The sequence below is a fragment of the Mesoplodon mirus genome (assembly GCF_964341445.2).
Source record: "Mesoplodon mirus genome assembly, chromosome: 2".
Taxonomy (NCBI): Eukaryota; Metazoa; Chordata; class Mammalia; order Artiodactyla; family Ziphiidae; genus Mesoplodon; species Mesoplodon mirus.
The window spans coordinates 27,509,977-27,522,301 of NC_138977.1; the positions used below are offsets into that span (position 1 = coordinate 27,509,977).

The 12,325-nt window shown below is 37.3% G+C and overlaps 1 protein-coding gene across 1 annotated transcript in view; it reads right to left on the minus strand.

The window, feature by feature from the left end:
• Positions 1 to 12,325, minus strand: part of NUDT9 (nudix hydrolase 9) — a 32,996-nt gene that overhangs the window by 11,557 nt on the left and 9,114 nt on the right. The window contains exons 3-5 of the mRNA XM_082611649.1: positions 9,869 to 9,964; positions 6,666 to 6,752; positions 23 to 134 (exon numbers count right to left, since the gene is read on the minus strand). Coding sequence (XP_082467775.1) covers positions 23 to 134; positions 6,666 to 6,752; positions 9,869 to 9,964 — 295 coding nt within the window. The remainder of the gene's footprint in view (positions 1 to 22; positions 135 to 6,665; positions 6,753 to 9,868; positions 9,965 to 12,325) is intronic.

Genomic DNA, 12,325 nt, shown 5'->3' on the forward strand with positions numbered 1-12,325 from the left:
TTGACTTAATTTTAATGCTTACCCCTGGGATTGCCCATTCTCCACAGTCTTTCCTTTTTATTGCAACAAACTGTAAGATGTTTTTCCCAGAAATGGGATGGGTAATTTTATTTCCACTTCTGTCCCTTTTCCACCTATAACAGTAATGTAAGGTCATAACTGATTTAGAACAAAGACCAAGGTTCTGTTTCAAACTTAAGACAAAGCTATAAAGATATATTTTTCTTTATAACAGAGTATATATAAATTTACCTCAAATCAGCTAGTTTTGTAAAGAAATATTGTTTTGTATTAAAAATATTCTTTATTTAGCACTGTTACAAACGAAGACAAATGTCTACTTTCCATAAAGGATATTATAGTCTCCATAATAAAAATTCAAGATATAAACAGTTTTTACTACTTAAAGTAAAAGTTATCAAAAAAATTAAAAGCAGAACAGAATTTAAAAGAAGGGTTATAAAAGTTTTTTTTTTTTTAATCCAAGGATGCTTTTTAAGAATTTTAAGTAGTGAAAAAGATCTGTAATATTTGCTTTTAACAGTTCGCCCTACTTTTTCAGAAAAGCAGATTATATGATACAGGTTCAGTTGGTCTCAAGAAAAGTACTTCTCAATCTTTATTCCCATTTTTGATAAAAGAAGTCTCACACTATCCTTTAATTTAATTTTATATTTCAAATTGAATTGCATTTTTTTAAAGCATCGAGGCAACGTTAATTTCAGAATGTGCTTTTTCTAACCACAGCCTCCTTCACAAAGATGTTGATAAATCTCCCCTTCTCCTTCCCTACACCCACCACATCTACTTCCTCCTGCCGAATTTTAAGAATTGTTTTAATAGTCCCTTAGGCAAAGATAAAGATTTTGAACTTCCAGCACAAAACCAAAAAAGAAAGCTTATGATCTAATCATCACTCCGCATGAGACTCAATAAAATATACTAGTTTAGAAGACCTAAATAGACATTTCTCCAAAGAAGATATACAGATTGCCAACAAACACATGAAAGGATGCTCAACATCACTAATCATTAGAGAAATGCAAATCAAAACTACAATGAGGTATCACCTCACACCAGTCAGAATGGCCATCTACAAAAAGTCTACAAACAATAAATGCTGGAGAGGGTGTGGAGAAAAGGGAACCCTCTTGCACTCTTGGTGGGAATGTAAATTGATACAGCCACTATGGAGGTTCCTTAAAAAACTAAAAACAGAATTACCATATGACCCAGCAGTCCCACTACTGGGCATATACCCTGAGAAAATCATAATTCAAAAAGAGTTATGTACCAAAATGTTCATTGCAGCTCTATTTACAATAGCCAGGACATGGAAGCAACATAAGTGTCCATCGACAGATGAATGGATAAAGAAGATGTGGCACACATATACAATGGAATATTACTCAGCCATAAAAAGAAACGAAATTGAGTTATTTGCAGTGAGGTAGATGGACCTAGAGTCTGTCATACAGAGTGAAGTAAGTCAGAAAGAGAAAAACAAATACCGTATGCTAACACATATATATGGAATCTAAAAAAAAAAAAAAAAATGGTTCTGACGAACCTAGGGGCAGGACAGATATAAAGACACAGACATAGAGAATGGACTTGAGGACACGGGGAGGGGGAAGGGTAAGCTGGCACAAAGTGAGAGTGGCATGGACATATATACACTACCAAATGTAAAACAGATAGCTAGTGGGAAGCAGCCGCATAGCACAGGGAGGTCAGCTCAGTGCTTTGTGACCACCTGGGGGGGGGAGAGGGAGGGTGGGAGAGAGATGCAAGAGGGAGGGGATATGGGGATATATGTATATGTATAGCTGATTCACTTTGTTATACAGCAGAAACTAACAGAACACTGTAAAGCAATTATACTCCAATAAAGATGTTAAAAAATTTTTTTGAATATAGTAGTTTAGATATGAGTGCCCAAATTTCTTTATATTGTGGATGAATACCATATCTAACCCATAATTCCCCCCCAGAAGAGTTCATAGTCTAGCAGTGGAGCTAGACATGTATGTGAATAAACTACAAGAGTGACAGCTTGATGAGTACAGTAAATAGAAATGAAAGAATAATTGGTATAAGAAGACAACATCTGTTTTTAAGGATGCCAGAGAGAGGAAACAAAGTTATAAAATAAAATAATGTATTCAAGAAACTGAAAGTATATGTGGCAACATAAGCATCAGGGAGGGAAAGATAGATGGTGAGGCTGGAGAAGTATGCAAAGAATTCATCAAATTCATCTGCTTAGAGAGCCAGAGAATATTTTTTAAGCAGGGAAAAAGCCATTAGCAATTTGTATTTTAGAAAGCTCACTCACTTTGACAAAAGTGTGGAAGTTGGTTTGGAGGGAAGCAAGACTGGAGGCAAGAAAACCAGCTAGAAGACTGTTACCATGGTCCAGGTACAAGACGATGAGGACAGGACTGAAGGCAGAGACAGCGAAAATGGAGAAAAGACAGATTTTACCTTCACTTTTTTCTTTTTTAGCCTTTACTTTTTAAAAGTCATTTATATAGCACTTATTATGGACCTGATCCTGTTGTGCTTTAATGTATGTATCCACTTAAGCCTCAAAACCAGCCTATAAAGTAGCTGTATTGTTGTTTTTATTTTACAGATGTGGAAAATGAGGCGCAGAGAAGGGGATCACTTGCCTGAGGTTGCAGAGGAAAAAAGTTGTGCAAACCGAGATTTGAACCCAGGCAATCTGGTTCCAGAACCTGCACTCTTAATCACTATACTATTTTACTTCGATTAAACAAACAGGATTTACACTAATTAGGTAAGAGGAGGGATAAGGGGGCAAATGATGGTTCTGTCCACTCACAAACGTTTACCAGCACCCACTACACTTCACGTGCAAGGAGCTGGGAAAACAAAGACGAACACAGAGCCTCTGCTGCTCAGCCAGCCAGCCGGCCGGCCAGTCATGGCTAGAGCCCTGGGAAGAGAAGCTGAATACAGAGAGATGCTGCTGGGCAAAAAGGCAGGACCACACAGATGATGAAAAGCTTGCATATCACATTTACATTCTCAGATTTATCCTCAGTGGACTCATTTAAGGATTTTAAACAGTCGTTTCTTGTTATGTTTTTGTTAGTACCAAATACATGGTCACTAAATTTAAAACAAAATTTCTTGATACAACAGAAAAAATGTATCATTTTAACTAGTGAACCTCATTAACATTTATTAGATGCTCATGATTTTCCTATGTACGACTGATATTCCCTCCCTACTTCTGATGGTCCACACCTTCCCATTTCTAACCAAACAGGAAAGAAAATCATACCGCCATTAACTTTTTTTTTTTTTTTTTTGCAGTACACGGGCCTCTCTCACTGCCGTGGCCTCTCCCGTTGTGGAGCACAGGCTCCGGACGCGCAGGGCCAGCGGCCATGGCTCACGGGCCCAGCCGCTCCACGGCATGCGGGATCTTCCCGGACCGGGGCACGAACCCGTGTCCCCTGCATCGGCAGGCGGACTCTCAACCACTGCACCACCAGGGAAGCCCCGCCATTAACTTTTGACCGGAGTTTATTCACAAGAATATATTAACACTTCCCTTGTCATTTCGACTTTAAAAGATATACAGGAACTTCTGATAACTTCCCATTATACGTGGGAAATCTCTAGGAGAAATATCTGGGAATCTAAACATTTAACACTTTCCCTGGGGATTCTGAACAAGAAAGTTTGTGAAATTCTGCACGATTCAATGCTATTTTGCATCATGAAGTACTTGGAAGAAAAGGGGATAGAATCTTTGCTTTAAAAGTGCCTGTGTGATTCTTATGATTACTCATTAGTGAAATACTGGTGTAAAAGAGAAAGCACAATATTTGGAGCCAAATACCCCTGTTTCAAATTTCAGATCTACAAGATTGAGGCAAGTCACTTTACCTCAGTAAGTCTCCACCTTCAGAACTATAAAATAGATATGTTAATACCTACCTTGAGGAGTTCCTGTGAGAAACAAATGTAAAAACTAATAATTGCACCTAGCAGAGTGCCTGGAGTAAAGCAATATTTTTAACAGTTCATTTAATCTTGTCGATTCTTTCTTCAACACCCTTCCTTCTTCTCTTCCTTCCATTTCTACTGCCACCCATCTATCTGAAGGGACTCCTCAGTTAATAATATATGTATTACTGAGATAGCAAAGAAATCAACTTAAGATTACTGTTGAAAGCTAGTTTCTGCCACTTGTGGGCTCTTTTATAGCCTTGGACCATCTCTAAGCCTTCAGTTTTCTCATCTGTATAAGAATAAAGTTCAGAAAGTCTACCATTTCAAAACGACTTGACACACAGTCACCGTGTTTACTCTCAGTTGCTATTTGGCTCACCACAGATAAAGATAAGCTAATTAGGACTAACTTAACTTTCAAGACTCTGGCTTCCCTTTTCTGCTTCTTGTCCCTTTGCTAGCATTCCTGCTTCAAATATTTCACACCTTCCTGCCTTTAGACAGCCTCACCAAAATCAAAAGAAACGGATACTACCATTAATATTTACTTATATTATTTTAACTACATTCATTAATAAGACTATATTAACTCTTCTCATCTCACTTAAACCATAAAGTTTCTGAAGGAATTCTAGATGGACAGAAGTAGGTCAGTACGTAGGGAGACAGGCAGGCAGGTAGGTGGGTGGATGGATGAATGAAGAGATGGAAGATAAAACTGCGGTTGGGTGTGGGGTAAAGATACCTCTTGTCAGAGGAAATTGGATGGGCAAATACGAGAATAAGATGGGGAGAGAACTGGTGCCTCCCCCAGAAGCTTGAAAATAAGCTTCCTTAGAGTTAAACTATGAAATCATCATCATATCCCAGATCAGAGAGAACAAAGTCTCCTGTAAGAAAGGAAAGCCCTCAAAATATCAAAACTAAAAAAGCAATATTGAGGGTATCTGCATTATTTAAAGAAGGAAAATGACAGTCACATGTGAGGAGAGAGGCTGTCAGTGAAGAAATCCTACAAATAAAAAATAAATAAAAGAATGACAGAGATGATGGAATATTCCACATGTGTCGGGAAGACGACTCCAGTGGAGATGGCACAATCCATCTAAACATGACATTCCCCTACCTCCTTTACTGTGATTCATGCTGACCGAGGAACCCTCTGACTATGATTTGGCTTACCAGATAGATCTGCCTCAGGAAGAGAATGCCTTCCCCCCGTCCTGGAACCTTCAATGGCTCCATTTCATACTCCTTAACTTTGGCATTTTATATTCTCCACAATAGAATGACATAAAAATTAATTTTAAGTCTTATTTATCATCCGCTATTCTCTTACAAGGATCTTCTGTTTCAACCAAACTGGTCTCTTCACTGTCCCTCAATAACGCAAATAGATATTACTACAAGCCTTGTTCCTAGGCGTCCTCCCGTCCCCCTATCTAAGCTTCTAGTTCAGCTCCAGTCTACCTCTTCATAATACCTTTCTTGGGTGCTCTGGTTTACCATCATTATGTCCCACACATCTGATTCTCTACGTTTCTGAAGCATCCTGTGTCATCCATATTACTTTGACATGTTTCTTTATTTAATATTTTCTATCTTGCAAATGAGAACATAGCTCCTCAATGACAGGAAGCAGAAACTTAGGACTGTTATACTCTTTCATATGCACCAAGGCACTTACTCAATTCTGAGAACAAATAGATGCTCAATAAATGTGTGGTGAACTAACTTTGTTGAAATGAGGCCTAACCTACTCACACAACATAAAACTACAGCTTTGGGCCTCCCTGGTGGCGCAGTGGTTGAGAGTCCGCCTGCCGATGCAGGGGATGCGGGTTCGTGCCCCGGTCTGGGAGGATCCCATATGCCGCGGAGCGGCTGGGCCCGTGAGCCATGGCCGCTGGGCCTGCGCATCCGGAGCCTGTGCTCCGCAACGGGAGAGGCCACAACAGTGAGAGGCCCGCATACCGCAAAAAAAAGAAAAAAAAAAAAAAACTACAGCTTTACACTTAAATCACATCACTATAATTTTACATAACGTCCCTTTAAAATATAGATTTCATGTGTGTGCATATGAATGTATATATACGTGTCTGTGTGCACACACACATATATATACACGTATATGCAGTCGGCTCTCTGTATCCATAGATGTGGAACCCATGGATAAGAAGGGCTGACTGTACTACCCCATTTTATGTAAGGGACTTAAGCATCCACAGATTTTGGTATCTGCTTGAGGCACAGGGGGTGGTCCTGGAACCAATCCCCCAGGATACCAAGGGATGACTCTATATAAAAACACATACAGGGGCTTCCCTGGTGGCGCAGTGGTTGAGAGTCCGCCTGCCAATGCAGGGGACACGGGTTCGTGCCCCGGTCCGGGAAGATCCCACATGCCGTGGAGCGGCTGGGCCCGTGAGCCATGGCCACTGAGCCTGCGCGTCTGGAGCCTGTGCTCCGCAACGGGAGAGGCCACGGCAGTGAGAGGCCCGCGTACCGCAAAAAAAATAAATAAATAAATAAATAAAAACACATACATATACATATATACATCTGTGTGTGTGCATGTGTGTGTGTGTGTATAATGGATATGTAAAAACATGGTACAGTCTGTATTTATCCAATTACCTAGCTCTTTGCTACTGAAATGTGTTTTTAGTTCTTACCTGGTTATGATGGGATCTGCAGCATGATTGGGGCCCCATCGCCCCAAAAGCCCCCGGCCAACCAGTCCTGTCCGTCCTGCAGGATTTCTGGAAAAAAAAAAACCCATAAAATCAATTGAATGTGCTCATCTTTTTTAACACAACTTGATATGGCCCAAAACAAGGTAGTAAGAGCAATAAGAAGGAAATAATATCTCTACACAAATCCAGTAACACTATTACGTATTTGACACTCAAAGTACACATTTCCTTATAGTGTTATTTAACTTTTCTTTTGTGCTTGTCTTAAGCTTTGGGCTTGATCCAGGAGGAGGATCTCATTTCCACAGTTGTTCTACAATACAAGAATTTGTTTCAGTTTTCACCTATACTTCAAAATTCAAACTAGAACCTTACTGGACTCAAATCTGGAAGAATGAAATGCTCCGCGCCTAATCATCGTCTACCTCTGCGACAGCAATGTTTTATTACTGAGGACACCCACGCTTCACTTTCTCAACATCCTCTTTTCCTACTCCACTCTCCTACAACCTGTTTCACTCAAATAGTTTGTTACATTTTAAAGTCCATTTTTTCACAGTGGGTTCTAGATTTTTATTAACAGTAATAGATATTTTGTAGCATATAATGAGGTAGAAGTATTTAATACTTCCAGATTTCAAATATACCAAATTCCATTTTTTAAAACAATTTTATAAAAATGCCAACTACTATTTAACCTAATGCCACACCCAATGTTAAAAAGTCTGTCAGATAAACATAGCAACACTCATGCCTGAGTGATTTTCTTCCAGTTTCTTCCAATATTCCTTAAATGTTCAACTTTTATTACGTAAAATGAAATGCCCTAATCTGCAATCTTACCTATTTAATGTTATATCTTTGATTCTCCCAGTATGTGAAAGTAAATAAACAACCTGTCAAATTTTCCTTTTCAGCCATCTCTTTTTATTCTGGTCTTCCCTGTGACTTTTATTAAAGTTGAGTGAATCTTTATATTGTTTTATACTAGTCTCAGAAATATTTCAGCAAGACTTGCAAATAAAAACAGAAAGACAAGACACCTGGCCAGGTGACGATAATTCTCCTTTTCAAATTCAGGAGGGGCAGAGTGGTCAGCAGCTATGTTCTATTCCATGTAACCATACACCCCTGAATACAAATGATCAAAGCCAGTATTAAGAGAGATAATGTTAGTTTTTATAGATGACCAAGCCTGTTACTAATAAACTAGAAGCTGTAGAAAAGACACATAGATTATCTTATAGCCTGAGCAGCAGAGAAACTTGTTTGCAGAAAAAGAAAACCAAAGGCAACATATAAAGAAAAGCAGACATAAAGCAGAGAGACAGTTCTAATGGATTTCCAACTCCACCCGTTCCTAAAGTTAGCTGCACTTCTGCTCTGGGCTTGAGATGATCCTATAGCCCTGTGGTAAAGTTCACTTTTTCACTCAAGCAAGCTAGAGTTGGTTTCCATTAGTCAGAGAGTCTTGACTAAAACAACAGGCTATCTTGCCTTTGCTGACTATCCTTTTATATACGTACATGTCTTTTAATATATTTTACCCAGAAAAGAATCTGAGGAATAAGTCAAATGCATGGACACTTTGACTTGAAAAGGTTCAATAACATAGAAAGGCAAGTAAGTAATGAACAAAGAAAGAACTTAGCAAAACTGAAAGATCAGGCTGGGGTGAGAGGAGCTCTACTATCTCCAAGTCTTAGAAGAATTAAAAATATTTTAGTTTTTGCAACATTTTTACAAGGTAATAAGCATGATTACCAAATCTGTGATCCTTTTTTTGTTTTATTTGAGGCACGCTAATTTTTACATTTCTTCCTAATTTGTATAATGTCTTCTTAAGGAAAATGGAAAATTTTGGAGTTGTGTAGAAAAATCATTTTTAGAAGTATAAAAAGAGGGACTTCCCTGGCGGTCCAGTGGTTAAGACTCTGTGCTTCCACTGCAGGGGGCACAGGTTCGATCCCTGGTCGGGGAACTAACATCCCACATCCCACTCACATGCTGTGCAGCATGCTAAAAGAAAATTAAAAATAAAAAAAGTACAAAAAGATACTTGATGTTAAATTGTTGGGTTATTTTTATTTTTACTCTTATATATTTGGACAAATTCTTACTTTAAGGTATGATCTCATTTTATAAATAACTACTGAAATACAGTTTTTAATCCTTTCCTTCTCTGTTAATTTATTCAATTACAATTGACCCTTGATCAATACTCCCATATAAACTTATAGTCAGCCCTCTGTATACACGGTTCCCCTGTATCTGTGGTTCCACATCCAGGGATTCAACCAAACTCAGATGGTGTAATTCTGTAATATTTACTATTGAAAAAAAATCCATGTATAAGTGGGTCTGTGTAGTTCAACCCCTGTTTTGTTCAAGAGTCAACTGTAATTATTTCTACTTCAAGGTAAGGTTACAAGAAGATGCATTCAAACCCTGTCTCTACCACTTACTCACTGTGTGCAAACAACTTACATTCTCTCTCCTTATCTGTAAATGGAACTAAAAATATCCACCCACAGGGTTATTGTGGCGATTTAATTAGATCCCATACATAAATTCTTTCATACAATGTCTGGCATATACAAGCACTCAATAAACATTAATTATATTGATAAAATAAAATGTATATTTTAAGGCAGGACAAGAAAATTTAAACATAAAATTTTCTGTGTCCGTCTGGGCCTCCACCCTCCTTCCTTAATGTGCAGTGTGCATCTGCACTGCCCAGTAACCAGACCTCCTCAAAGATGGGAGTGCCTGCTTGACCATAAAAATCCACTTTTTTCCCCTTTATTCTGACACTAGCCATGTAACTTCTTAAAAGAATGGCACTCTTTCCCAACGCTGAAAGATGTCATGGTGACTTGCTGCTTGCTTTGTATGTGCTCACCTGGACTGTATATCTTAGGTGAACTTTATGTAAAATATCGGTATGTCATTTTAATGTACAGTCCTTCATCTCGAAAATGTATATGACTGTATCTTCGAACAGGTGAAACAGTTCTCAGAGCTTTCTGAGAGTCTGTCTTCCGGGTTATAATCCTCAGTTGGTTTGAATAAAATTCCCTTTCTTCTTCTTACCTTGATTGTTAATTGAATTTTCGTTGACAGTATTTTCTACCTTTTAGAGACCCATTATTGTAAGATGTCCCATCCCCGGTACCTACCTAGGTCTTCCATTTTCAATCTCATACAGGCCATTCTGGCTCTTTCTCTCAACGTGGCCATCCTTTTCATTAAACTTTGGCGAAAAGCTGCTTTCACTGTAACGAGAATACCAATGCAAAATCAGCAATAATGACCCAATATTACCAACAGCTTAATAATGCCAGTCAGTTATTTATAAAAGCAGTATCCTTGAGACTAAATTTTTAGTTACAACTTTAGTTAGTTTTCATTTACAGATTCATCAACTCCTTCAAAACAGTTTCTGGAAAAAGAAAATTTGTTTAACCAAAACACCTTGTAAGACAAGGGTATGTGTGGTAACCCCTCTGGGAAGGACCAATGGCAGACAAACTGGAGCTCCTCCCACACACTACAAGAAGGTCTATGTTACTATTGGCAAAGTGGAAGTGTGCGTGGGCACAATATGGCAATTAATGGTTCCTATAGTTCTAAAAATAAGATTCCTTTGTCATTTCTACTGTTTCAAAGTAATTTTAATTTCTTCAAATGTACACTGATTAATACTTTTATCAAAGTAAACCCGCAAAACATGAATTCACCCACAAACTTCATAATAACCATGATGTAGATTAAAAGAGATATAATATGCTGGAAATGTTCCAGATTTGATCTGGATATAACTCTGGATTACAGAGTTATATAAATATAAAATCTTACTGAGCTACACCTGCATACTTAAGAAATGTATACTTTACTGCCTGTATGTCATACTCAAAAAAAATTTTTTAAGCTATAAATAAACTACTTTCCTCCCCATTATGAAATCGCTGACATAACTGCACTGGCAGTGAATATTTATATAGCACTGGGCAGTTCATGGGCAGTTCTGACATAAGTTTCACTTGTTTTCTTGCTTTAATTCCAATAAGCAAGAGAATAGATATATTTGTGCTCTGTTTTGGAAATAATTTCCAACTTGAACGATCCAGACATTTTCTCAAGACTTCTAACCATTCTTCCATTGAACACACATGTAAAAATAATTAAATGGTAAAAATCATGAAATTATAAAACCCGAGTTACAATGTTCTTGGGACTCTAGAAATTCACCATTATATGTGGAATCTAAGAAAATGGTACAAATGAACTTATTTACAAAACAGAAATAGAGTCACAGATGTAGAAAACAAACTTACGGTTACCAGGGGGGAAAGGAGGCAGGGGGATAAATTGGGAGATGGGGATTGACATATACACACCACTATATATAAAATAGGTAACTAATAAGGACCTATTGTATAACACAGGGAACTCTATTCAATACTCTGTAATGACCTATATGGGAAAAGAATCTAAAAAAGAGTGGATAGATGTATAACTGATTCACTTTCCTGTACACCTGAAATTAACACAACATTGTAAATAACTATACTTCTATAAAAAATTTAAAAATAAAAGAAAGGAAACTAAATAAATAATGAATACTAGTTAATGAAATACTTGTTGAAGTATATAGGGGGAGATGTACTGATACATCAAGAAAACAAAATGGAAGGAGGAGGGATAATAAAATGTTGATAAAAGAATCAAAGTGGTGGATTTATGAGTGTTCCCCATAAAGTTCTTTCAAATTTTCTGTATGTTAGAAATGTTTCATAATAAAATTTTAGATAAATAAAGGGAGCCATCTTCTGGGGGAAAAAAAAAGCATGACTCTAGTTATAATTGAAGCATTAACGTTAGTAATAAAGCTTGATTTAGATAGTGATACAAATTTAACTTTTAAAACACAAATTGAATGAAAAATAAGAAGATGTATTGTCTTCCTCTGTTTACACTGTATAGGACCCCTGGCAACATCATTAATTTTAATTGTACATAATGTGTATGTATAATATATGTGTAAACATGTATATCCTCTAAAATGAGGGAAATGGAACTCATTTACAGCTAATAATTTCTCCACACGTTAGCTTCATGATTAATTAATAATCCAAGTACTATCACAAACACACCTTTGGATTAAATAAGGAAACTGTGGGTAGAAATCAAGTCACAGCAATAAGTGACCTGGTAAAGTTTAACAACCTAATGAATACTGGATCAATCCAACTAGCAACAATTCTTATTTAACTGACTAAATAAGGCCTTGAGAGGACTATCATTTATAATAAATTTACCCATTAAATCAAACTTATAAAATGTTCCAAAACTAGGGCAGCAGTTTAGCAGAGTAGTTAAGGGCATGAAATCTGAAGTCAGGCTGAGTTCAAGTCCAAGCTATACCATCTACTAGCTACATGACCGACCATATGCAAAGGACAAACTTTCTGTGCCTCCATTTTTTGTGTGTGTTTATTTTTCTATAAAGTAGAAATAACAACCCTGTCTGCCTTCCAGAATAGTTATAAGAATAAAATAAAATAATGGTTATAAAATATTTAGTACAGTGCCTAGCTCATAGTTAGCACATTTTACAATTCTATCATTATATT